At 38.4% G+C, this 27,724-nt stretch overlaps 1 protein-coding gene across 4 annotated transcripts; it reads right to left on the reverse strand.

Moving 5' to 3' along the window:
* Nucleotides 1-1,509: 1,509 nt before the first annotated feature.
* Nucleotides 1,510-26,279, reverse strand: LOC113112567 (reticulon-1-A-like). 4 transcript variants are annotated; one of them, XM_026278259.1, is made up of 10 exons: nucleotides 25,833-26,279; nucleotides 16,876-17,646; nucleotides 15,721-16,617; nucleotides 7,595-7,609; nucleotides 4,471-4,678; nucleotides 4,249-4,387; nucleotides 3,723-3,792; nucleotides 3,189-3,235; nucleotides 2,460-2,518; nucleotides 1,510-2,365 (listed from the first exon to the last, which is right to left on the reverse strand). In XM_026278259.1, the coding sequence occupies exons 1-10, from the start codon at nucleotides 26,020-26,022 to the stop codon at nucleotides 2,326-2,328; spliced, it is 2,436 nt and encodes an 811-aa protein (XP_026134044.1). In that variant the 5' UTR covers nucleotides 26,023-26,279; the 3' UTR covers nucleotides 1,510-2,325. The 4 variants fall into 4 exon arrangements, with proteins under 4 accessions (XP_026134044.1, XP_026134045.1, XP_026134046.1 ...); XM_026278260.1 differs by lacking the exon at nucleotides 7,595-7,609 and having other exon boundaries at nucleotides 25,833-26,022; XM_026278261.1 differs by lacking the exons at nucleotides 15,721-16,617; nucleotides 16,876-17,646; nucleotides 25,833-26,279 and adding an exon at nucleotides 11,431-11,783.
* Between the last annotated feature and the right edge of the window lie 1,445 nt (nucleotides 26,280-27,724).

Genomic DNA, 27,724 nt, shown 5'->3' on the forward strand with positions numbered 1-27,724 from the left:
TTGGTTTTGTTTGCAGCGATGTTGTCATTGAGAGGGACAGTATCAATTTGGTAATGGTGAATGAAAATCCACAGGACTAAGAGGATGTTGGTGGGTTCAACTTTGCTCTCAGTGTCTCAAGTGCGCACGCGATCATCTGATAATGATTATTTGGGTTTGTCATGGTAAATGTAATCACACTACGATTCAAAAGATTGGGGTTAGTAAAAAAAAATAGTCAAAGATGCATTAAATTCATCTCAGTAAATAAATGAATATTTCAAATTAATGTTTTTTGAACTCCCAATTTCTGAAGGATCATGTGACACTAAAGACTGCAGAAATGGCTGCTTGAAATTCAGATTTGACTTCACAGAAATAAATGATACATACATTTTCAGATTATTTATTTTACTTATAATAGTATTTTTTTTTCTATTTATTTATATTTATGTCAGTGGTGGCTAATTTTAAGTTACCACATCTGGTAAGGTTAGTAATGGTAGTGTGGTACCTGCACTTTCTCAGATAAAGCTCTTGTTGATTCTTAATTCATGGCTCAATTGACTGTACAGGTTCTCGTATCTTGCTGAAGGAAACTCTCTGATGCCTCATCCACGGCCTTCCTTCCATTGTAACTATGCTCTTCACCCCGTCATGGAACTGTGGTAACTGTCACCATGGAAATGCTTGCTCTCAATTACATAGATTCTATATAATCTTTACATCATTCTGTAAAGAAAAAAATATGTTCATGCAATCCTACCAAGTGCATGTTTTCACAAGATGAACCATCCATCCTTCTGAACCCCTACAAATTGCAACCCACACTTGTTTATCTTCATACCTGTCCTTTTTTGCATTATATTACATGGAGATGTACTCTGCAGTACAAATGTTAAGTTTGACATTGAAGTCATTACAGATGTATGTTGCGGTGTGTGTGTGATTACGCATTCAGAGGTCAGCTTTCACATTCAGGCTCTACCAGTATAAGCAGGCTCTTAGATAGAATAAGTTGCATGGTAAAATGTCTGGTTTATGCATATAGTTTGATCTATGCATGTGGTGACGAATGATGTGTATGTGTAGATAAATGTGTTTAGAGGCACAATGAACAGTTTGGTGTGTGACGGACCAAATGGCCTGATGAACCTGACGAGTCCTGTCAAGATCAGCAGACTTCAGGAGGAGGCCTGTGAATGACACTGTATACATGGCATGGGAATATGAACATAGTAACATCTGTGATTCCTTCTCTTTAGACTGTTTATTAAAAACCTCCCAGACCTGAGTGCATACCTGTGTATTATGAGAAATTGAAGAAGTGGAACCAGGTAAAAAAAAGTAGTTGTATTTTTAATTTAGCTGTAACTACAAACTCAAACCTATATAACTTTCTGCATAGGAAATCACAGCCTTATGTGTCTTTAATGCTTTGCAGAATAATTTTTCATAATGCCATCTGTCTGTCCTATAACAACTTTCTCTAAGATCATTTTGCTATGAATGACAAAACACCAACCCTCCTACATTAAGGAACATTTATTTTTCCCATTCGTTAATTAAATACAGAGTGCAAATAGTTAAAGACTTTAAAATAACAACACTGAACATTGTACAAAGTTGGACAGAGTTTAGTACAGCTGGAGCTCTGCAGTCTGACAATCAGGTGCCCTAGAGAAGGACCACAAAGCTTGTCTTTAAACACCTACATGTATCCCTACAGTTCTGCAAAAATCACAGTTACACATTTAGTAATAACATCTTCAAATTATCATTGTGCTCGTTTACACAGAAAAGAACAAAAAACAATCCACAATTCAACTCGATATTAATAAGTATGTCTGTACACAGAACCACTCTACCAGTGACGGTGAATTGAAGCGAATATTAGACATGGCAGCAGGAGATTATATGACAGGCATGATTTTCATTTTCATGTTACATTTTACAGCAGGAAATATGCACTGCAAAATAAAGCAGAGAGAGGAAGAGCACTGCAGAGATAGCAAATATTTACTCAAGACTGGACTTCATGCACTTAAATCAGAAGCAATGGAAGAGAGAATCGCTGTGTGTCCCTCTGGTATATCTATAGCTCTACGACCGCCCACAGGGTGTTATTTATGTGAATCGGTGTAAGTTATGCAAGAATTCACCTGTGACTGGCAACAGTGGGGGCTTTTATTGGTGCCGTTATACTTACATGATCTTTTTTTGTTTATGCTTTTTTTAAATTAGTTTTTGAGGTGACATTGGCCTCCTGTGTAGTTGGGGTCCTTAAGTGCTGGCAAAGTTGTAGTTTTACTGGCTATAGTGTTTACTTGTACAGAAGCAAAGAGTTTATTCCTTCTTTTTGGCCCCTGGAACCTTTTCTCTAATCCTGAAAATCAAACAGAAAATTAAGCAGGTTAATTATATAAAAAATATATAAATAAATACATTAGAAATTGAAATCATATTTACACAGAACTCACTTTCCCATTATCGAGTTAACCTGGGTGCGGACCAGTCCTAAGTATTGATCAATCTGTGTCTGAAAGGGAGAAAACGAGTGTGAGGATTCACCATACACAATATTGATGCCAAAAGAATCGATACTTCAACAAAAACAACAATACCAAAAGAAAGCTATTCACTATGGAAGCTTGTTTCCAGCATGGGATGTTAAAAAAAAAATGTAACGGCAAATTTTTAGCTCAAAATTCAGATTTAATTACCTTTTAAAACTGTGGCAGAAACTAAAAGAATTGTAAGATATTAACTCAGAATGTGTGTGTGTGTTTTGTGGAGACATGCTTTTCTTTGATTATTTTTATTTTTTTAACTAACTGTACTTGAATTATTAATTGAATTGTTTACTTAATTCAGAATTATAAGAATAATTTCAAAATAAAAGTTTTCATTTAATGCAACTTTTTTTTTTAAATAAAGGTGTATGTTTAATAGCATATTAGTTATTGCTCAAAATTGGTATTGAGTATCATGAAAATTCACTGGTACAGGAATTGACATCCTAGGTTCATATAATGTAATTATCATAACCTTGTAATAACATACTGGTAAAAAAAAAAAAAAAATTGTATAGCCTGAATGCACTGCAAGTCGCTTTGGATAAAAGTGTCTGCTAAGGGGAAGAAAATTTAAAAAAGTGTCAAAACATGTACCTTAAAAAAAGATAATTGTGGAGACTGGGAAAACATTACCTGGTACTTCTCGTAAACCACTGGCACACTAAACATGGATACCACCACTAAAGAGAGAAAGATCAAGGAGAGATACAGTCAGGACAACTGAGCAGCTCTCCCAGAATGTTGTGTGGTGTCATCTGATGACAGTTGTTTGAAGTTATCACAGCCTGACCTACAGCAGAGTGTGTGTTTGTGACATGGAATTCTGAGTGTGTACCTAAGATATGGAAGCAAATCAGACAGCAAACACACAGAAACTGCTGAACATTTCTTAGAAAATAATTTCTTCCCTAAGAATCAGCACGGATATTGGAGAAAGTTTATCTAACTTTTCATTTAAAATTCCAAGACATTCACTAGCTCTCTGCACCAACTGGTTTCACTAACTATAATAATATTTCCCAAAATTACTGTTCTTTTTTTCTGTATATTTGATCAAAATAAATGCAGCCTTGTGACGCTAAGGGACTTTTTTTTTTTACAAAATATTTAAAATCTTACAGACCCAAAACTTTTGAATGGTAGTGTATATTTGTGTTGTTTTCTTACCCAGAATCAACAAGGTCAGGCCATTAAACAGAGCTCCAACATACGTCAACAACCACATCAACACTGCAAACTAAACACATACACATATATCAAATTATCTTCACAGATTTGTAATGCTTTACAGGGGCACTCAGTAACTTTTCCCACTGTCTAACAATAAAAATAATGTAAACCTACATGAGATGAAGACTACAGTCATATTAATGCTGTTTTATTCTACATTGGCCTCTCTTGGTTTGAGATCACATGCAAGCTTGAAAATTATTGGCCACTTCCTTGATTCTAAAATATGTGACAAATATGCCCGAAAACAGTTATTTCTATCATGGCATCTGTAACTGAATTATTTTGTGCAACACTCCATGCCAGTAGGTTTCAGCATGAAGTCCAAGACCATTGTAGTATCAACCAGTGGAACAAAATTAATGAGTGCACCTTTAATACTAAGTTTGGCTTTCAAATTGAAACTGAAATAGTATCATCGAAAATTGGGGAATTAAATGTTCAACAGCTAGTGTGTTTTCACCTTTATGGAATCGATCAGATCCTGAACCAAGAACAGCCTGCGAAGCTCCTTCATGGTGGAGTTGATGTACAGCTGAGTCTTATCCACATACTTCATGATCTGATCTCCAGAGAGAGCGATCTCCACCTCCAGATAGGCCCTGAAAAAGAGAGAAGCCATGAGAACAGATTCATTTCTCAATACGTACCGAAGCAAAAGACACAAACTGAGTGTTGGACTAACTTGAAGGGGTGGCCCTCATCGGTTTTTTGCACTGCCTGCAGGACTGATTTGTAGACTCGGAAACTGATGGTGGCGGAGAGGACAGCCAGAGCCAGATATGCTATAACACTCACCACGCTGAACTGGGTTAAAGAGAACAGCAGCAGCAACACACTGCCGAAAACCAGTCCAGACTGCTTTAGATCCCGCCAATGTAACAGATCGACCACTGAACAGAGGGACAAAAAACAAGAAGAAAAGTGATGAGAACAAGAACCATGTCAGTTCTTAGGTACACAAATCTTACAATGAGACATTACAGCATCAAATCTACACAGTCACAGGCTGCAAGTCTCTCTACGCTTGTTCTATTTTAGTTCAGTAATTCTACTCTGTTAAACATTGTTTACATAGCCATTTCAAATTTGCAGCTGGTTAGTATTTGTTACACTTATGTAGTAGCAGCACTGGCCATTAAATCATCTAAAAGAAATGAATACAAGTGGGTCTTATTCACTAACTGTATGTGAAATATACCTACGAACCTTAGTACAAAAATGTTTATAAATTATGAAAAAATGCAGAAACACATGCAAAAACATACTCGGGGTGGATCTATAAACATATGATAACGTTTTATACATAAATATTTCACCATAGTAAAAGAGTGAGAAAAGGTGTGTCATTGCTCGAACTGCAAGGTTCCTTTGCATAAAAAATTTAGATATGTATAGCTGGCTAATCTGGGTCTGTATAAAAGGCGATAACTGTGTTTGAACTGGTTTTAAGGATGGCACAAGTGGAATTGCTAGAGAATCAAATGCACTTTGGCAAGAGTTTGTCTTTGGTGACCAAAAAGCTGTAAAGGAAAGGTTGTGCAGAAAGTCAATTTATAGAGATTTATGGGCATGTTTTATCCAAATTACTAACCTCAAGCACCTAAACTCTACAGAAAACAATAATGCCATCATCCATCTTAATTCAGTTCAGGCTTTGTCAGTCAGTAGTGGGGTCATACAGATCCTTAAAGTTAAGAGTTTTTCAGAAGCCCACCAAACAAGCCAGAAGGTGACAATGGAACCCAAACTCTATCAGAATTTTTTTTTATTAATTTCCATAATTGTGACTTTTACAGGTCTGCAAATCAATTTGTAATTCTCTTTTGAAGTTTGTTTTCATCATGCATTTTCCATGAAGAGGACATTTGTAACCTTGAGGCTATCAGTTCACACCTGTCAACCTCTCACAGCACCAGTTGTCAACTTATCTAACCCTAACCATCTGTGTGCACACACACTGTACTGGGTTAATTATTACTATTGGGTAAGACAGTACAAATGGTCATGTTATCAGAAGTGCTGTAATATAATGACCACACACTATGAGCTACGAGCCTTCACCATTCTAATGTAAACTTTTAGAATTATAGCAGTGAAATGGAGAGGTGCATGAAGGTGACAACTTTTTAATTGCAAGTTTAGTTTGGCATATGGTAGAGTATATCCATGTAAAATGCAAACCTTGAAATTATCATCACTCTATATACAGGAGATTAATTTATTTCTACAACATTTCTACACATATGTACCAACTTAAATTGCAGTGGTATCCCCCTTGGAGTAAACTAATGTTAAGTGTCTTTTTCAAGTATCAGCTCTTGCAGAGTTCAAACTTTTTGGATACCGGCCCCAACATACATCTCACAATTATCCAGATACTACCATTCAAACCTACAAATTATTCCCATCTGAAGAAATAACGTCTTGTACTACTCATTTAATGTGCTTCTTTTCCATACAATATTTAGCAGGGAAGTAGCAATGCAGTCATCGTTATAGTCCTGAATGCTGATTGGTCAGTATAGAGTTCTAGCCATACTATAGTTCAAATACACTGCTGTTTCACTGTTTTGGATTTTCAAGAATTTTTAAATGTTTTTGAAAGAAGCCTCTTATGCCCATAAAGACTGCATTTATTTAAAAACAAAGTAAATACTGTAATATTGTAAAACAGTATTACAGTTCAAAATGTTTCCCATTTTATATCTTAAATGTAATTTAATCCTGTGATGATGAAGCTGAATTTCCAGCAGTCATTACTCCAGTCTTCAGTGTTCCTTCAGATGATCCTTCAGAAATCATTCTAATAGTGCATTTGCTGCTCAAGAAACATTTCTTCTTATGATCAAAGTTCAAAGCACTCAGATATTCATTACCAAGCAGGTGTAAAGCTTGGTGGACAGGTTTCAAGCAGGTATCTAAGAAAACCAGATCTTTCTTCTCTAACTGCTGGAGGCAAACACATTCACCTTTCCATCTCTGCCCAAATATCACAAAGACAAGTAGAACTTGTTGCCATGAGAACCAGCAGTTTGAGATCTCTGAATCATCTCTTCAGTCTCTGCGGCAAGCGAGAGCTCCCTGTAACTTATGAGTGTTTCCTTTTTTAACACCTGTATTTGTTGCGGCTTCAGAAGAAACTGTTACACGCTCACAGAAGCTGGTCTGTCACACTCTAGTGTGATTCCCTTGTGTGATTCTCCAATCAGTCCCACAGGGCTAAATTTAGCCTGGCAGAGCTTAGAGGAGGGCAGAAATATCAGCCATTTTTATATCCAGTTTTTGCTCGAGTCCAAGATGAAGTGCAGACTTCAGATTCAACTGATCGTTTCACTGAGAGCTGAATACACTGTCAGTTATTCTTAATAACTTCTTATTGTATCTCATCAATAATAATGTAAAAAAAAAAAATAATAATATATACAAAAAAACTTTAACATAATTATTAAACTATTAGCTCTGATGATAATTTCCTGCCCTGGTAAATCCCTCTGCTAACTGACTCTCTAATAGAATTAAAGACTAAAAGCAGTAACGTTTGCATTCTTTCTCCTTACACACACCTTTAAATATTACTTAACTAATGTAGACTAGTATAATACTAGTGTTTAAAGGTATCCAGTGGTTAGGTGACATAACATGAGCTGTTAAATTACATATGGACACTAAAACACCACTAAATTCAGTTTTCCATCAAAACCAGTGACATCTGTAATTAATTCTATCATATAAAAAATAGTCTTTGAGATCCCTGATTTTTGATCCTAAAACACCAAAGCTATCAGAAGACAGAGAGAGCTACTGACCTGAACCACCCATGACTGCAGATAGCAAGAAAGAGAGAGAGAGACAGTGAGTGGAAGCGCACACAAAAGGAGAGAGAGAAAGGCAGAGAATAAGAGGAGGGGGAGCGGCTCATACCACCATTGGATAATAATGGACAACCACACATATTAATTCAGTATACATGGTAACAAATAGCCCAGATAGGGCTGCACAATTAATCTAATTTCTAATTGCAATTAAAATAATGAATGCCACTTTTACGTAATCATTCATAACCGCAATTAATCCTTAAAAGTCCACTTATATTATTCTGCACGCTTAAGATGCATTTTTTTCTTTCTACATGTTATCTTAAGGGATTTTCCATTATTTAAATTTTAGTTTTAGTATAACATTATAATACCATTCATATTTTTACTTGTAATTTAAAGAAGAAACGAATTTGATGTGCATTGACATTTGAGGCTTAATATTATAGAACAGCACTAAAAGTTTTCAGTAAGAGTGTTTTAATTGTTATTTTCATATAAAAATAAAGCATGCAGTTGCATCAAACAATAGTATAAACGTCATTCAGTGTCAATTGTGATAATTGTAATTAATAATCGAAATTACAGTTTAAAGGAAATAATCGACAATTTTGATTTTTGTCATAATCGTGCAGCCCTAAGCCCAGACTGAAACACATACACAATCAAAAATGAAAATTATGTGTGACCCTTTCACAGAACCTAATTAATCCACCTTGTTTCATATGTCCTATGTGGCAAGTGTGTGTGAGAAGAGAAAGAAAGGGGGCAGCAGTGGTTGCTATAGATACAGTGTTCCAGTTTCCCTTACACACATTGCTTAGGGGGCCAGCTTAAAATAAAAAGGTGATGGTGGGGGGTAATTGTGTGTGTGTGCTGGTGTTTAAATGTCGGAGTGTAATTATAGCATAAGAGATGCACATCCAGCTTGACAACCAGTCTAACATTATGTCCAACCATTCACTTCCTGAGTGAAAGGTCACTGCCAAGGGCAAAGTCCTTTATGGAGAGCAGCTGAATTCCAGATGTAAACTTCACATTCATTTTCTTCATAGCAGAATCAATGTTTATCGATAATCATAAAGCTTATAAAACAGACCTATTGTGAGCTAAAAGGTTGTTAATCAATGGCATGATTTTGTTGAAGCCACTATAGCTTGCATTATTTCAGCTTATTTTTTAAATAAATGTGTTCAACAGAACAAATCCAGGTGAAAAACTGCATTACCCATGGTTCTGAAAAAAAAAAAAAAACCTGCACCAAATCATAAAATCAAAGTTGCAATACTTAAAGCCCTCCCATGAAACACTGTAAATTATAGCTAATCTCACTATGCTCTCAAACTAGGCCCGCTTAAATATTTATATATAGCCTATTTATTTCGATTACATTCACAATTTGTATTTATACAATTTAATTATATTTGCAATGCTCCATGGAATTGACGTTCATTAAAGCTGTTACACAGTAAATAGTCTTGTACTGTACCTTTGTCTTTTTATTTTAAAATAGTTGTTTTTATTATTATTATTAAAGTTTGCAATACTGTGATTTACCTTGTAGCTGTTTGGTTTGATTTGTGGCTTTTAACATTTAATCAAAGACTTTTTAAAAATCACTAAGGGAAAAATGAATGGGAAACATGCTTCTGGAACCAAGGCAGCTAAAAAAGTGAGCCCTCTGTTGGGACTGAAAGCCAGAATGTTCATTCAAATGGCTTAACAACTGGATATCTTGTTTTAATATATCATAAAAAGATTGCCTTAATCAGTTAGCAATATGCTAAGCTAGTACTCAAATGAAACTCTACACTATGAAATTAATCATGGACCAGGAAGGGAGCATGTGTGACTGCTTTAAAACCTTCTCTGCACTTCCGACCCTCACAATTAATTTTTACTTTCCATGTACATTTTCACTGTGTCTGAGTGAAAATGTAAGTTAAAAATGAAAATTCTGTCATTTACTCATGTCATCATCTGTATGTCTTTCTTTATTATGCAGAACACAAATAAGATATTATGCAGAATGCTGTAAACCAACATTTTGGTTACCACTGATTTCCACAGTATTGACAAGAAAGTAAATAATACAAAATTTGAAAATACCTTCTTTTATGCTCTAAAGTAAGAATGCCATGCAGGTTTAGAGCAACATAAAAGTGAGTAAAAAGATCACAGCATTTTCTGGTTTTGGTCGAATCTTTTTAAAAACAAGTTATCAGTGACTAAGTCTTCACTGTATCCACATGAACTATGCTGTTTTTGTCACATTTTGTGCCAGTTTACGTTTTAATTAGGGTTGATGGTAGCTTATTGGTTAATGATCTGGGCTGCTGACACAAAAATCTCAAAAATAGGTGACCCAGACACCAGAGTTACTGCGATCACAATCCTGGTTCTCTCATAGATTGTGCTCCTAATCAAGGCACACACAAGCCTGAAAATTCCAGAGCTAAACAGGAAATGGAATCCAGCCCCACCAAACGATACAAATATATAATTGAAATCTGGAGGAAATATATGTTAATGCAAATTTTACAAATACTGTACTCGCTTTTGTAAAGTGTAATCAGGAACAATATTCTGTCCTGACTTTAAAAACCCTGTTGCTTTATCCAATAAATAGCACATTAGAAAAATTATTTTATTTACTTTCATTTAACTACTTAATTTCCCAATAAAGACAAATGTATAAGGATGAGTTTAAATAAAACAGTGTCTTCATGCATGTGGGTGGTTTAGAATTACAGCACTGAATGTTTTATTTATGTATGTGTTAGGCTACTTTATGCATGTCACTGTGTGTATGAGAATGCATGTAGATTGGACTAGAGGGTTTGTTATGAATCATCAACAAACAAGAAATTATTTCATAGAGATCTCGTACCGTAATGCAGGGAAAATGTGATGTCATACAAATAGCATAGAGACAAACTGTAAAAATGTATGTTTGTGCTGTTAAATTATCATGAGTAGACACTTTCTAAATTGTTTAAACGCATTATGCTAGAAATGGATTTAAGATATATTATTTACTATGCATCGATGGTAAAAAATACATTTAAAAGGCCCCACACATATCTAGGCAACAGAATATAATGGAAACCCTCATGTGGAGTCCTTTTTCACGCAGAATACTCTAGCAACGTCCTAGAAACCATATAGAATGCCTTATACGGAGAATACTGTCAGGCCAGACATAATGTTTTGAATTTTTCCTCTAGTCACAGACAGTAGTTTCAGCATACACAACCATGCACAAATACTGTAGCTTTACAAACACAGACTGCACACAATGCAATCCCTATAATTAGAGTGTCTGCATCCCCTCCCAACACCACTGACCTAGTGGACATTCAAAATGTGCTTGCCATTGTACTAGAATAGCCTAGAGAACCATTTTTCTCTTTTAAAAATAGCCTAGCTTACAATTTCCTAGTCTCGCATGCCCTCGCTCTTTCCTTCTCCAGGTATCATGGATGCCTGCTGGAGAGAATGATGTAATCAGGATGGGTGTGACCTGGTTGCTATAGCGACAGCCTCATCCAGCGCTTGAAGATAAAAACAGTCTGAACTGTGTTCCATGGCAACCGGAGCCTAATCTAACGACACAGCGGGGTTACCATTTCAGCGTTACTATGAAGCAGACGGACCACCTGCCACCCCTCATTCCAAAACAGCTGCCTTTCCCCTCTTCTCTTTGTCCCACAAGCGCAGGCTTCACGTGAAACGCAAAACCTAACACACGAAATACACACGAACAACACGGTGCTGTGAAATGAATACCATACAATACGGTTTTTATACAAACACGAAGTGTGTACCCTGCCCTCTCCAGCTGCTCCAGTTGCACTCTTTCTTCCCTTTATCCATGTCTTCCCCTCCTCTGGCGTTTCTCTCGCTGCTGTCGTCTTTCTCTTTTCTCTTTCGCAGATCTTGTGTCTTTTCGAGACCCACTATCTCACACGTCCGAACGGCATGAATGGACAGAACAGAGAGAAGAGAGCAGAAGAGAGACAAGCTACTGCTACTTAATGAGGAAACAGAGAGAAACGGAACGAAAGAAAGAGAGAGAGAAAGAGAGAGAGAGAGAGAGGCGCTGATCTTCTGGATGAAACCGTAAACACTGCAGCCTCCACCGCAGAGAGAGGAGCGTACCATATGCAACGCACGGGACGAGATGGGGGTGTTTCAGATTAAAGAGGCCCCACCCTATCTAACAAATATAATGCATAAACATAAGCAAGGTCATGTGACATTATTGGCACTGTTGTCTGCTCACAATGGGCGGAGTCTGCCGTATATATATATATTATACATATATTTGTCATGTACAAGTTATTTGACATACAATAAACAGTGAAATGTAGGTCTGGCATACTCTTTTTAGACTGTGATAAAAGAAAATACAAAAAATGAAATATACGAAAAAAATAAGAAGAAAAAATTAGAAGAATTAAATACAAATAATGACATATCTGAAAAAAATAAATAAAAAATAAGATAAAAAGATAACTAAATACAAATAATGAAATATACACAATATATTAAACTACTACACAGATACATACATACATACATACATATATATATATATATACATATATATATATATATATATATATATATATATATATATATATATATATATATATATATATATATATATAATTATTTATTTTTTTTGCATTCAGACTTAAACTGAATAGCAGGCTGACATAAGCGAAAATATATCCTTACACACTGAGTAACAAATATTTCTTCAGAATTATAGAGGAAATTATAGTAAAATATTAACATTCTCATTGCAGAGAAACAAAAAGCAAAATAAATCAATATAATTACATACAAATAATTTTTTTTATTGAATTATTTTGCCTTTTTCTTATTTTTGTCTTTAGTTTCTGTGTTGTAATGGATATTAATAACACTGTTTGGACGCTTCACAGTCGTTTGTAAATTAATGTAGTATTGTTTTTTATGTTGTTAAATAATCATAATGATGATGATGATGATTTTGCAACATAATGTTTCTAAATAAATAAACACTGTTCAAAGGTATTTCAACAACAAGAGCCGACTCAGATGCATGCATGCTTTCATGCGTCGGTACGTGTGAGTAGGACTGGAATTCGATGGTTTCCGTCTTGGCTTATTCATTTTCATCATCTTCTTCTGTTCTGTTTCCCTCAGCATCTTCTCTCTAAGGGCTCCCTCGCTCCCGTGTTACTATGGCAACAGGCTGATCTGTGCTGATCCAGATTGTCTCAGAAATGCATGTGATGTAGAGCGCAGTTGTTTTAACATCACAACATTAGAAACACCCGAACTGTTCACACGAAGATATACTTTATCGCTATTGTGATCTGTTGGTAATGGTTTAATGAAGTGTTTTTTTTTTTCATTTATAAAAACCAAAAGCTGTGTACATAAACCGGCGGTCTCTATCGCCCTCTGCAGGTGGATAGACGGTAGCGCTACTGAAAAGGCGTTGACCTCTTTTTCTTACATTCTAGAACCTTCAGTTTCAATCACCAGACAATGAATGGAATATATGTCTGGTAAAATGCAATTCAAAACATTAGCTTTACACACAGCCTATCCGTCAGTTTATCTGTAGTTGCCTGCAATTTTTTGTAATATTAAAAACTAATGAATAAAGGAAGCAAAATAGCAAATTAATTAATATATAATCAACTGCTGTTCCTTCAGAAAAAATAATAATAAAATAATTTCACAGTGCTTGAAGTATCATATCTGCACTGCCTCATTTTAAAACAGAATTATATAAAAATACTGTTCGCAACAAGAGAATCTGCTTCTCTAGTGAGAACCACTTCATGCCAAACAGTTAGTAGCCTAGGCTATGTTCAAATGTTCATTTCTTCCACTTCTATCACGATTTCAAGGCACTCAGGCACTCATTTAAATGTTGTTTAAATGTGCCTTAACTTAAATCATAAAGGGTTTGAAAAACAATAAACTGCACAATTTTAAAGACCTTCGATGTCTTTTGGGTCAGTGTACACCATTACTTGAGCCTTCCTGCTGTTTCTGTGTTAGTATTGTGAAGTTATGTAAAAATAAGACACAGTGCAGTTGTTTAAACCCACCACTAGAGGGAGATTATCCCCTTAATTCAGCCTCAATCGACCCCAGAATAGAGTGGATCTGTCTGTGGCTGTGTGCCTGGTGAGTCAATGACATCACAAGCAGCATGAAGGTACTTCACAATGAAACTGATTTCATACCAGCATTCAAGGGACCATGATGTCATGGTTTAATAAACTAATAAAGTGAGCTTTAGTCATAAAAAAGCATTTAATGACTAAAGTATGCATTTATTGGTAGAAATGTTAACATTTATGCATTCATTTACTCCAAATAATATGCATCGAATCTTGAATCTATGCTGCTTTCAAAATAATTACAGATGAAGGCATCTTAGTAGACAGGATGTTGCACAAAAATGGGATGCTCTTTACATAAAGGCAGTGCTTTCGGACACGGTCATTGTCTCTCCGAGTCCCCACCACTGAATCAAAATAGTCCTTGCAACATAAGTAGGCTTTTCTAATTAAACTTTCATGGAAAACACCAGCTGTGACAATAATCTCCTCAGCACTGCATCCTCTGAGCGTTGCAGAATTATGAAGTGGCATGACTACGTGTTCAAAGAACAGATGATAAAGAATGAGATCAGTGAGCTGGATTACAAAGGAAATCCAGGATACTCATGATTTAAATTAATATTTTGGGTTCAACACAATAAAAAAATCTGGTTTGTTTTGATAACATATTAAAGAAATGGTCTCTTATGCTGTAAACCATACAGCGTTTCTGATTGATTCAGAGTATAACTTGTTGTATTGAAATATAAATGTCATTCATTTTGGGGGTCAGGCTATAGAGTATCTGTGTTATACTCTATGTGTTTGATTCACTAATAAGAGATGGCTCATAAGAGTCATTTGTGTGTGAGTCTGAACTAGTACAAAACCCAACAGAAATCAATTTCTTGCCATTATTTTGTGGTTCATGATTTTCATTGCTTCACATTCAAAATAGGCCACAAACTCATGTGGGCTAATGTTAGCTGGGTTCCAAACCTACAATCATCTAGAACAGTGGCTCTCAAACTTTTTGTCTCCAAGGCCCCCACTTTGTCCAACACAATATTCCAAAGTCCCCTTTGGCTATTAGAGATATTTCCTCTTGCATTTTGCTTGTTGCCACTGGGAATGTTAATATATTAAGTTAATTAAACATAATTTATTTTGTGATTCTATAAAATTCAACATTCTGATTCTGTATGGTTTTCAACAGAAATAATAGTTATTAAGGGGAAAAATAAATATGATGTCAGTTTACGTCTGAATTTGTGTGTGGGTGTTTTCAGCATTTTAATGAGTTTGTTAGATTAATGGGAAGTTTGCTGAGCCTTGGGTGAGAACCACTTCTCTAGTCCTGAACTCTGGCTGTTGCATTAAGAACAGCTATGCTTACAAATCTACGTTAGGATTTCAAATCAATTTTGTGTACCGTCTAATTGAAAAAAGTTAGTGTCCATAAATATTTCTGATATAAAACTGTATCATCTATTAATTTCATCACTGTTTTATTTAAAAATTAGTTGTTTCTGTTTCTATGACAGTCATTTTACCTGTCACTATGTAAAGTAGACCCAAAGCCATTTTTCCCTTGAATTTTCATTTTTGTGGCTTAATATGAGGAAAAACTCATATATGTTCCCAAAAGACAATCAATCAATAAATAAGATAAACCTTAGGCATCCTAGATAAACTTATTAGGGTAAATCGTTTTTTACTGTTTGATCTAAACAATCATGTTATAGTTCTTCCATATATATATATATATATATATATATATATATATATATATATATATATATATATATATATATATATATATATATATATATATATATATATATATATATATTCTAATTAGCTTAAGTAAAAGTTTTTTATCTACTATTTATATTTTCTTTTATTTCCACTTTATTTAAATGAACAAAAATGCTTTTTAATCAGATTCAGTTTTAGTTAAAAAATAATGCTGCTTGTAGGAAGACTAACAGCAATGACTCTTACCTTTCTGTTTGTTGATGCTTTGTAGCAGCAAGGACAGATCAGCCTCTTCCTCTGTAGTGGAACTCACGATAGTGCTTTTGCTTTTATTCTCCTTCTCCTGACTGGAATTCTGCTCCGGAGTCACTGTTGACGTTCCCATTACTACAGGCCTGGGTTCGGTGGACCAGTTGTCCTCTGGCTGTGGCTTGGGCTTCTCAACAGGTGCTGCTTTCTCATTTTCCTTCTCTTTTTCTTTCTCTGTTACTTTCAAGGTGCTAGCTGGGGGGTCGATGAAGGGAGAGGGTGTGGTGCAGGAAGTCGTAATGGGCTTAGAAGACGTGATGCCTGTGGTCAGGGGAGAAGATATTTCAGGAGGTTTTGGGGTGGAATGTTCCTGCTCCCTCTTGGGACTCTCCTCAGAAGCTGATTCGATTAGCAGGTCGCTGTCAAGCTCCGCCTCCCTTTCCTCTCTCAACAGACTGTAGAGTGGTGGGTTGCTGGCTTGACCAAAGCCCACCTTGATACCACCAGACAACTCAAATGGGTTACTAGCACTGACCTTGTTGGTTTGTTGCTTATCAAATGGGTTACTAGCCTTATCAGTGGCAGATGAGTAGCTGGTCTGCTCAAACGGGTTGCTTGCTTGGCTGAATCCGCCTTTTGCGGGCGGGGTCTTAGATGTCAGGTCATATACTGGCGAATCAGATTCTTCGGTCACTTGCTCAATTTCTGAATCTCCAGACTCATCTCCACTGCCTTGAAGGTCTTGAGCCCATGGGGAGGTGGGTTTGGGTGAACTCTTGATGTCCTCGGCTTCAGGAAGACTGGGATGAGAGCTGATGCCACTGGAATCTTGAGTGGAGCTCACAGACTTCATTCCTGCAGGCTTGAACAGCACATCAGATGGAGACTCTCGCCCTGGAAAAGTGGTAAGAAATGGAAATGTCAGAATTTTAAAAAGCCTAAACTATGCGCGAAAGATTATAACATGTTATTCTAAATTATGTATTGAAATAAATAGCACAATTTGAAATGATTTAAACGATTAGTGGCAAGACAATAAGATCAAGACTATGGAACAGTATTTTCTATCCATCAATCTACTTGAAAACAGAAGGCATTCTGAATTTAGTTCTGAACAGTGCAGCAAGTGCCTCACGAGTGGGAGGGATCTACCTGTAGGGGAGTGGTTAGGGGAGTGGCTAGCTGAGGAGGCTGCACTATCATCCTCTGGTTCTGACAGTGTTACTGTGGGAAGACTCTGCTGACCGAAACCGAGCACGCTCTCTCTCTCGGACATGCCCCCTTGTGGAGACACTTTCACTGGCTGGGATTCTGTTGTAACCGTGATCTTTACAGGACTGGCACTCTGTGGCGTTTCCATCCTATGGTAAGATCGGTAATCTGCCATCTCTTCATCTGAAGGGTCCTCCACGTACGGAAATGTGTGCTGCCCACCGGCTGATCCCGGAGTCTTCACCTCTGTATCTTCAGATCCAAGAGGACTCTTTTCCAAATAGCGACCCAGATCGAAGGGGTCTTGGCTGGATTCCTTTTCTTGGATCTTGGGCTTCAAATCCTGAATGTCATCTTCATCTTCTTCATCGTCTTCGTCATCTCCATAGCCAGATATGGGAGGCTGCTGCTTGTCCTTGGTATTGCCCACACTGCCAAAATCACAGAGGTCATCCCCCATGTCCATGTAGCTATAATGGTCAGTCTTGTGTGAGCCCTGCAGGGTCGTCTGATGGTCTGAGGGGTCACCTGGGGTCATGCCAATGCCGGAGTCGGTCCCAGTGGGAGCAGGTGGAGAGCGGTTGCCCTCCGTGGAGAAGAGAGAGGCACCATCATTGAAAGGATTGGAGGAGGATTTTGAGGAAAGGAGAGAAGTGTATAGATCACCCTCTCCTGATGATGACTTCATAAACATGTCGGATAATGAGTCACCTGGAGAGAGAGAGAGAGAGAAGTAATGAACATCAACATGTAGAAAAAAATGTTAATAGAAAACAAATTCTTCTTCTTTTTTAATATGGGTTTATTTCTTTTTTTAAAGGATGATAAAACTGAGGTCATTGTGATTGGCCCTAGAAATCAGGAAATGGCTCTGTGATTAAAGTCTACCCCCATGCCTGCTTTAGTTCTACAAGTAAGGTGTATATTTCCAAATCTCTTAGTACAAAAATCCAAACTGATCACACTTGTGACATCGCTAATCATTCTTTTAAAAACTGATCTCATGCTTTCATTACAATTATACGTTTTCAATCAACATAATCATTTTGTATTACAAGATTATTGTAATATATATCGAGAACATTTGATTTAATCCCCAAAACATAACAGTTTGAACTTCTTTCAATTTAGTACTTTTAAGAATCAGTTCATTGAAGAGCAAACAATACAAGATACATGTTTCAAATTACCCTTGTTGCTGAAATAATTACAGTAATACAGGCAATATCTGTGATGTTTGAAAATACACTCCCTTTTTCTGATACATTTATGATCAATTCCTCTCCCTTGTATCCTGTTGAGTGTTTACAAATTGCAAAACAGATTTTTTTATATATAAGGATGTCCTCAGAAGGAGTTTTTTGGTGATTTTCTCAGGTTTTGCCCTCTTCCAATTTGTCCCCAAAATATGGTTAAGTAGGAACACACACACACACACACACATACACACACTAACCCTAATCCTAAACCTACCCTTACAAAAAATTTGGGTTTCCTCATAATCTGTTCTGTTGTGATGACCAAGGCAATAATGGCAATAATAGATAAAATATGTTAGAAGATTACACATTTTAGTGTTGGGCATCTGCACTCAATAATGTGAGTTGAAGAAACAGAAAATAGACAGAGACTCAAAGTAATAGAGCTGAATAAGAATCCATGCAGAGAATCAACATGAAAGTCAATTCTTTTTCCAGAAGTGATGTAAATCTGATTCCCACTGGACTGAGAGGAAAAGCAGATTAGCATGTGGTGACATTCAGACCGGTTGGGTACTGTGAACACTACACAGCCCTCTGAGACACAGTTGGAAACATCTGCTCCGTCTCTGTGAAATCAGTTGAGTCTTAAGAGGATTAATGAAAGTTGGACAAGGAATCCTGTGACTGCTACATCTCCAATTACACATGCACACCGGCCTGTGCTAAAATTTACGGTAGGAAATAACATCGTAATGGATCAACTGCATTTTGTGGAAATGAACGATGTGATTCCAAAACTTATCATGGCACCTATCAATAAAAATATTACAAATCATCTTTGGTAACTGAAATAAAGATGAATTAAAATATAAATAATAGATGAAAAACATAAAACAATTTCAATTACCATTAGAAATGCTGCCTTATGACAAATTGAACTGAGTAAATAAAATAAAAAGTAAAGCTAAATAGAAATATATATATATATATATATATATATATATATATATATATATATATATATATATATATATATATATATATAAAAGCAAACACACACAAAATTATCAAAACATAAACTAAAATTAAAATGAAAAATAAAAGTAATTGGCTCTACCATTAATATGTTGCTAACAAGCCAATACTAAAATATACAAAATATTGCACATAGAAATATTGGGAAAACCAGTCAGACCAAACAGTTTAATTAAAAATCCTTTTCAGTATAATATTTATTTTCAATATTTATCCTGCTTCCACCACCATATTTGATGGATTTTTTTACACTGGAAAGTGCATTAAAGGGTTGCCTTTATTACTTATTTGAGGACTAAATGTGTGAAAAAATAAATAAATGCCAATACCAAACAATGACTGCCGCCCTGCTTATGGTATTTTTCACATTAATTTCTGCCATAGACATTTTCTTTTCTAAACAGAATTCTAAGCTACAGACCAAAATGGCCACAAGTTAAAAACTTCTTTGACAAATACAAAATTTGTTTTATGGGTGTGGTTGAATTCGGTGTAGCATCCTAAATTTACCATTTATCATATCTTTAAAAGTAGAATGCTAGTATGAATCCAGCCAGTGTCTCGATCACGTCATTTGCAATGCATGCTGGGAGTAGGCGTAAACTGCTGAGCTCTTATGACAAGACTCACGTTTCCATGGTAACAGTGACTTCTCTGATTGTTGGAGAATTAGGGGTAGTGTAGTTCTTAGCCAGAAATAAAGGGGATAGTAAGCTCAAAAATGTAATTTACTGACCCCCATGCCAAACCTAAATGACTTTGTTCTGTGGAATAAAATTGATACTGTGAAAAATTACACTGTTTTGTTGTCCATAAATAGAAAGTAATTGGGCACAATGTTGTTTAGACTTCTTTTGTGTTCTCTAGAATAAATAAAGTCATACAGGTTTAGAATGACATGAGTAAATGACAGAGTTTTGATAGGGAAAAAACAACAACATTATTTTAGAATTAAGCTGATGTCACGCTGAATTGTCTTCCACCATTTTACAACCTCAAACTTCTAAGTAGGTCTGTCTGGAAAGGTTTATACAATCAATTTCTCTACAAAGGCCCCTAGTGTTGTGCTCTATTCGAGTGGTCCTTGCATGCTGACCGCCTTTGGCTGAAAGTGACAGAAGGATCGGTCTTTTCACATACACCCAGCACTGCTTGTTGATCTCGCTCAGCCTCTCTCTCTCATGCCCGAGTGACTTTGTGAATGCAGACAGACAGTCCACACACACCAGCATTCCTCCTCGTCTAGGCCTTTCCCTTGAGCATATCAGACAGGCAGACAGAGAGAGAGACAGCTAGGGAGAGAGAGACAGTCAGAAGTGGATTATGGTGGACATATTGACATGTGTGAGTGATGTTATGATGGTGCGATCAGAGTTACAGGATTTCTGTTGTGTTGAGCTCCTAAACCACGTGGACAGATCTTTTTCCAGCCTGTCTTTTAAAGAGCTGAGAGATCACTGGCTTGGCTACTGTAAAAAGATGATGGTGATGTGCATTGGATCGTTCTTACTCGGCCTATAAATAGACCTCCCTCTGTTTATTTAAAAACAGAGAATGCTAAAGATTGAGCCAACTACAGCCCTAACCGACATTGTATGAGAGAGAGAGAAAGAGAGAGAGAGAGAGAGAGAAAGAGAGAGGGAGAGGGAGAAGGAGAGGAAGGGAATAAAAAAGAACCTTACCATAACCAGAGTGTGAAAGACTCTTTGTGTGAGTGCATTTGAATGTATTTAAGAGAATATGCATATTAATTCTTTTGTCCATGAGAGGAGGAAAGACTGTGTGTTTTTGTGTATGTGCAAGTATGTGTGTGTTAGAGCTAACCAGTGGTAGCTGAGGGATTTCAGGCGCTGGCTCATGAATATTTGAGCATGTGAGAGAGACTATGCATGGGCGTATGTGTGCATGCAGTTTCCCCAGCTAATAATAGCAATCTGAGCCATAATGGGGGCTCAATCACACTCTTATTGGACCGAGGAGCACCTCCAAAAGCAAAATCTGACAATTAGCAACAGGAAAAAGCCATGAAAGTAAGCTGCGATGGCTTTCCATATGAAAGTTTAAAAGCATGTGTCTGTATTTTACCTTATGTATTATAAATGCAATATGTGTGTGATAGGCTGTAGTCACTTATCTCCACTCTGAAATGGTTTCTATAGAAACATTGCTACTCTATGTGTCACATTGATCCATAGAAACACTAAAAGCACATTAAACGCTGCAGCATGTGGTACAATTAAAGTAGCACTATGAGTGCTTGGATGTCTACCTCACATGTACACTTCCTTCTTGATATAAGGTAGTTTTATGTTTTATTATTGTCCGGTACTAAATCCACATTATTGTCTAAGGTTTAGGAATCAGGCGAACACCGGACCGTCTCATCTAATAAACTCACTGTTATTTTTGTTACAGTCAGTGAGGATTTAGTTTAGCAGCTCAGAAATACTCAGAAAGAAAGAGTTCACAGAAAAAAAGAGAAACAATCTAGCTTTATGATGCAGGATATTCATTTCCTGATCAGATGTTGTTCATAGCATCAAAACAGCTACTGCTTCAAATTTTGAATCAACATCATTTATAGCAATAACACAAACTTTACCCAACATGCTTCTATAAATACTGGCATCCTGAACTAATAAGTCTGGGATCCTTTTCTTCAACTCCTCTTTGTTTTAATAATCACACAATACACAAGAAATCTCTCATGTACTTTCTAATATACTGATCTCTAAAAAGGTTTATGGCAAACTCAGTCGTTTTTTTTTTTTTTGGTTATACATTAGCACTGGCTTATATGGTCACGTTTTGTCATGATTCTGCCCTCGTGTCCTTGATTTTTCCTAGTCTTGAGGCAGGATCATGACAGACCCATGTTTTGTGTACAAGCGCATGGCCTTGTCTTTGGGCCATGTGCTTGTGTTGTCTCGTTCCCTTGCCCCGCCCCCCTTGTTAACCTAGTCGTGTCTTGATTGTCCTATCTGTAACACCTGTCGCGTCTTGATTAGTACCCCTATTTAGATCTCCTAGTGTGCTCTGTCTTGCGTCGGTTCATTGTACCTGTGATTGTTCCACTCTGTGACTGTTCCTTAAGAAGTGTTTGTATTACCGTGAGTGTTTGTTTATAGTTAGTATTTAGAGTCCTTGTTTATCTTGTCAGTCCAGTCCTGTTTTAGTTATTTAGTCTCTACCTTGCTCCGTGTTTTACCCCTCGTGGGTTTTGTTTTCCCCTTTTTGGTAATAAACCCTTTGTTTGAGAATCCCTGTCTGCACCTGAGTTCCTCCCTTACCAATACCTGACAGAATGAACCGACCACCAAGGAACTCAGCAGACAGGAGGCAATGCTGGATGGCATCAGCCAGCCAGCGAGATTGTTTTGAGGGCTCTCGCCTTGTGGTGTTCCGGGGGACCAGGGGAGGTCGTTCCGGAGTGAGCGGGCGAGAGGAGGAGCCCCAGAGGTTCCCACCTACCCAGCTGCCGGCGATCCCGGAGGGTCGTGTCCTGGCCGTGGCAACCCTGGGGGGTCAGGCAAGCCCCTCCCAGAGTCCTGAGGTGCCCTCCTCAGCCAGCAGTCTCCCCATGAAACGAGGGAGACGGTTTTCATGGGAGTCAACTTCTGAGTCTTCGGCGTCCGAGACTGCCCTGCCCGAGACCAAACTCCCCCAACCCGCCTCTGACCCAGCTGTGGCCTCTGCACCGCGCCCAGGGAGGAAGAGGAGGAAGAGGGGGCCTGCCGGTCCTGTGACCCTGTCTCCTCCAGTGCCAGCAGCGGAGAGCGCTGGCGTGCCCGTGCCAGCAGCGGAGAGCGCTGGCGTGCCCGTGCCAGCAGCGGAGAGCGCTGGCGTGCCCGTGCCAGCAGCGGAGAGCGCTGGCGTGCCCGTGCCAGCAGCGGAGAGCGCTGGCGTGCCCGTGCCAGCAGCGGAGAGCGCTGGCGTGCCCGTGCCAGCAGCGGAGAGCGCTGGCGTGCCCGTGCCAGCAGCGGTGGGCGTGCCCGTGCCAGCAGCGGTGAGCGCTGGCGTGCCCGTGCCAGCAGCGGTGAGCGCTGGCGTGCCCGAGCCAGCAGCGGTGAGCGTGTCCGAGCCAGCAGCGGTGAGCGCTGGCGTGCCCGAGCCGGCAAAGAAGAGGGCAGTATGCAAGTCGGCAGTCGTGAGAGCGCAGGAGAGTGCCGCGGCCGACTCTGCAGCAAAGACTTTAGTTCAGTGTATCTCATCTCGTAAGGAGATGCCAATTGTCTTAGCGGCTAAAGCCTTTTCTGATTATTTGTCTAGTCTTGTCCGTATCCTAGAAGTCCCCGTCAGTCCTGTCTTGTCCTCAGACCCTGTCCCCAGAAATCCCGAGTGTCCTGATGTCGTCTCCCCGTGTCCCGTAGATGTCGTCTCCCCGTGTCCCGTGAGTGTTGCCCCGTGTCCTGCTGATGAAGTCATGTATCCTGTTGATGTGGCCCCGTGTCCCGTAGATGTCCCGTGTCCTGTTGTCCCCCCGTGTCCAGTAGATGTTGCCCCGTGTCCCGTAGATGTCCCGTGTCCAGTAGATGTTGTCGTCCCATGTCCAGTAGATGTTGTCCCCCCGTGTCCAGCTGTCGTTTCCCCGCGTCCCGTAAGTGTTGCCCCGCGTCCCTTGTCTGCTCCTATCATGTCCCCTGTCAGTTGTCCCGAGACCCCTCCCCGCCCCTCACCACCCAGACCTGCCCGTACCCCCCGTCGTCAGCCTTTGTCCTGTCCTCCTAAGATTCCTACCCCTCCCACCCGCCCTGGTCTGTCCCCCATGAACTTTGTGGTCCCACCCCCTCCCCTTCCCTGTTTGTTTTTTTTGATTTGTCACCCCAACCCTGCTGTTGTGTATTCATGTTTGCCATTGTTATTATTTGTCATGTCCTGTTGGTTTGTGTCTGTGTCCCAGTCTGTCATGTCAGTCGTGTCCCGTGTTTGATGTTCCCTTGAGGAGCGTCTGGAAGCCGCTCCTTAAGGGAGGGGTTCTGTCATGATTCTGCCCTCGTGTCCTTGATTTTTCCTAGTCTTGAGGCAGGATCATGACAGACCCATGTTTTGTGTACAAGCGCATGGCCTTGTCTTTGGGCCATGTGCTTGTGTTGTCTCGTTCCCTTGCCCCGCCCCCCTTGTTAACCTAGTCGTGTCTTGATTGTCCTATCTGTAACACCTGTCGCGTCTTGATTAGTACCCCTATTTAGATCTCCTAGTGTGCTCTGTCTTGCGTCGGTTCATTGTACCTGTGATTGTTCCACTCTGTGACTGTTCCTTAAGAAGTGTTTGTATTACCGTGAGTGTTTGTTTATAGTTAGTATTTAGAGTCCTTGTTTATCTTGTCAGTCCAGTCCTGTTTTAGTTATTTAGTCTCTACCTTGCTCCGTGTTTTACCCCTCGTGGGTTTTGTTTTCCCCTTTTTGGTAATAAACCCTTTGTTTGAGAATCCCTGTCTGCACCTGAGTTCCTCCCTTACCAATACCTGACACGTTTAACATGTAAGCAACAATAGTTTTGTTACAGAGGCCTGGAAAGAAATGTGCAGTTCACACAGCCAGCCATAATTAATTTATTCAGTATGCAAATGTGTCCAATAACAGGGGTTTACCAAGACAACATGAACACTATTTGGCTGGTCATGTGATCTCGACATGGTGGCCCCCCTAAAATGGTGCTCCATGTAAAATAGATTAGGCTACTGATGTTACTGGAGTCATAATTTCGTTGGATATAATTTTCAAGTGCTACTTCATTTATTTATTCTTAAAAACTTTAAGTGAAAAAAACTAAGTGCACTTTTAAGTGCACTCAGCAAACCAGATATAACTATCCAGATTACAGTTAGTCTATATTAAAATATAACACTAATTTGAGTTCTAATGTCTTTTCTAAAAGCTTAGTATACTACAGCAGGTCGACTCAGGAGGGCTGACAACACACTCTCATGGCAATTTGTAATTATACTGTTTCCTTAATTCGTATGCTTGCTTACGCCCCACTGACAAGATAGGTTTGGGGTGGACCTTTTCCTTACAAAAAAACATTCGCCATTGTGTAAAAGAGTTACATTTTCTCATTAGATTGGGTTGAGTCTGACTGTGAATTTTAAGGTTGTGCCGCTGTTGTCAATACTGTATAAGCTGTTAAAATGAGAAGTGTTAATAGCCTAGCTGTGCTACATGAAGAGGTTTATTAGAGGGGTGGACAATGCTCAATTATTGAGCCATGCCCTGTGATTTAGAACAGCGAGACAGGCCGAGGAGAAAGAGGGCAGTGAGACAGGCCGAGCACAAAGACAAAGAAATGATGATTACATTATTGTGGCTTTATGAACACACATCATGATCCTAAGAGTTCTCTCTTCATGATTGCTTAACTCTAATACCATTAGAGAGCAACAGAAGAATGTTTTGTTTGTTTTATTGTGTGTGTCGTTTGTTTGATCATGTTGTTTGAACTACCACAGTTGCCTGGAAGCATACTGTGCGTCTGTGTATGCAGAGACATCCAGTCGCTGTCACACCCATGGCCTGGTCTGGCTCTCTTCATCTCAGATTCATCATCATCATCAGCTTTTGCTTCTTCTTTTCTTTTATCTGATGTCGCCGCTAAACACACACACACACACACACACACACAGACACACACAATGCGTAATTATAAAAAGCCCCAATTTACCTGTAGATGCAGTTTCCATGGCAACGTCGCTTCCTCCAAAGGGATGGAATTGTTGCTTGGGCGCGTGCAGATCGTCCCGCATCTCATCAAAACGGGGCCCTGCGCTGCTAAACATCCCGTTCTTCTCCTCCTCCTCCTCTTCGAACCATTTCCCATCCAAACCCGGCCCCTCGCTCGAACTGGCGGACATGCTTGCAGTAATCGCACGCAGGGAGTTTGTTTCGAAGCGAGAACGATTCTGTGAGATCGCAGAAGAAATTCAAAGACGTGACGCTTAATATGGCCGATCCTGACCGATGCTTCCCGTCTCGCGGCAGCGGAGCCAGTGGGCTCGATGCGTTTGGTTCAGTGTCTCGGCGCTGACGTCACTGTTTCTGTGCGGCTCGCGGTTGGCACGGATTTAGGACGGAGAGCGACATTCCGGTTGGAGGACGGTCCGTGTGCGCGCGCCTCCACCCCACGGGCGTGGTTCATGATACCTCACAGTACACAAAACCCGCTAGCCACATTTAAGCTTTTTAAATAGACTTCGGCGCAAATTACAAAAATACATCCAGCGATGAAGGAAACAGTCTTTTAACATGACTTTTTCCTTATTTTTGCGGCCTGAAATGACTACATTTAGTTGTCTGCACTTGCAGAAAGAGTGTTTTTGACTAAACTGATTAGTCATTACATTATTTTATATTATTTAAATATTTTATAGGAGCTGTTTGCTAGTATTTATACTCTGCCCAGTTTAATTTAACATATTAGCAAAAAATAGATAAAATTGGTTGAATTTTGATTGTTTTTCATTGATCTTTTTTCTTCAGAACTGTGATTATTAGTTTTCTTTTTCATTTTGCTCCACCATTACCAGTGGCTAGCATTGTTGTGTTATGTTCTAAGGTGTTTTCTGTATTTTCTGTCTTCCGTTTGTTTTAATTTGTGTTGGGAATCACTATTAAGGTGTTTTTTCTTTCTATATTATATTGGCTGTACGTTTTTCTTTTGTATAAATAATTTAAAAAAAAAGTTTAATTAAAGATTTTACTCCTCCTAAATTAAAATATTTAAACACGGAATAATTCTAAAATCGCCATGCTACGAGAAGCTTCCATTTAAACCTCGTTCAATATGCACATTGCCTTGAAACACATTCACAATGGATATAGTTTTACTTGTGGATGATCCGGTATTTGAGCACCATCTGCTGGCGGACAACAACACAATCCAACAGGGCTTCTTTAGCAACAGTCTGATGTAAACTTTTCAGTGAGCAAAATAAAGAGTAAAATCACAAGTGCGGCTCGGTACTGGAGTCTTGAAATGTTTCACTGTTGAAAGGTATAGTGAGTAGATAACTGATTTGTTGTAGTAATATGAAGGAATTTCACTTGTCACTTCATGGTCTCTGGACTAGTATACAGTTGGACATATACAATATATATATATATGCATATACAATATATACATATACGCTTTAGTAAAAATTAGTAAAACATTAGAAATGTGTATTTTGTGATATACATTATAGTATAAGGTATATGTAAAATATGTTTTTTTATATTTGTTGTTCAACATTAACTAGGATAGAAATGTAGATACATTTTATTAGTATGTTTAGAAGCTACAGGTGTAGTATTTTTAGTAAAGAATTAGTGACTATGTTTTATTTATTGAATTCCCATAAGCCTTCAAAAATGTTGTTTTATGGGGATCATGACAATGAAAAGCAGAGACTAACTGGAGATGAAGAATTTAAAAGAGCTGGTGAGTTTTTTCTTTTTTCTTTATTTTTTTAGTTAAAATGAATGAAGTTAATGTGCAATTTGCCTTTGTGTGGTTTTCTAATCTAAGCCACGTGTACTGGTCTGTGCTGAAGTTTCTTTGGATTGTTTATTTCCTCA

This window comes from Carassius auratus, chromosome 13 (genome assembly GCF_003368295.1).
Source record: "Carassius auratus strain Wakin chromosome 13, ASM336829v1, whole genome shotgun sequence".
NCBI lineage: Eukaryota > Metazoa > Chordata > Actinopteri > Cypriniformes > Cyprinidae > Carassius > Carassius auratus.

What these genes read in the sequence shown, in the direction of transcription:
- LOC113112567 (XM_026278259.1), bottom strand. Translation starts at nt 26,022, where the DNA reads ATGTCCGCCAGTTCGAGCGAGGGGCCGGGTTTGGATGGGAAATGGTTC. An exon ending in GATGAGGGCCACCCCTTCAA is followed by an intron (nt 4,388 to 4,470) that starts GTTAGTCCAACA and finishes TCTCTTTTTCAG; the next exon opens with GGCCTATCTGGAGGTGGAGA. An exon ending in ATCTGATCGATTCCATAAAG is followed by an intron (nt 3,793 to 4,248) that starts GTGAAAACACAC and finishes GTATGTGTTTAG; the next exon opens with TTTGCAGTGTTGATGTGGTT.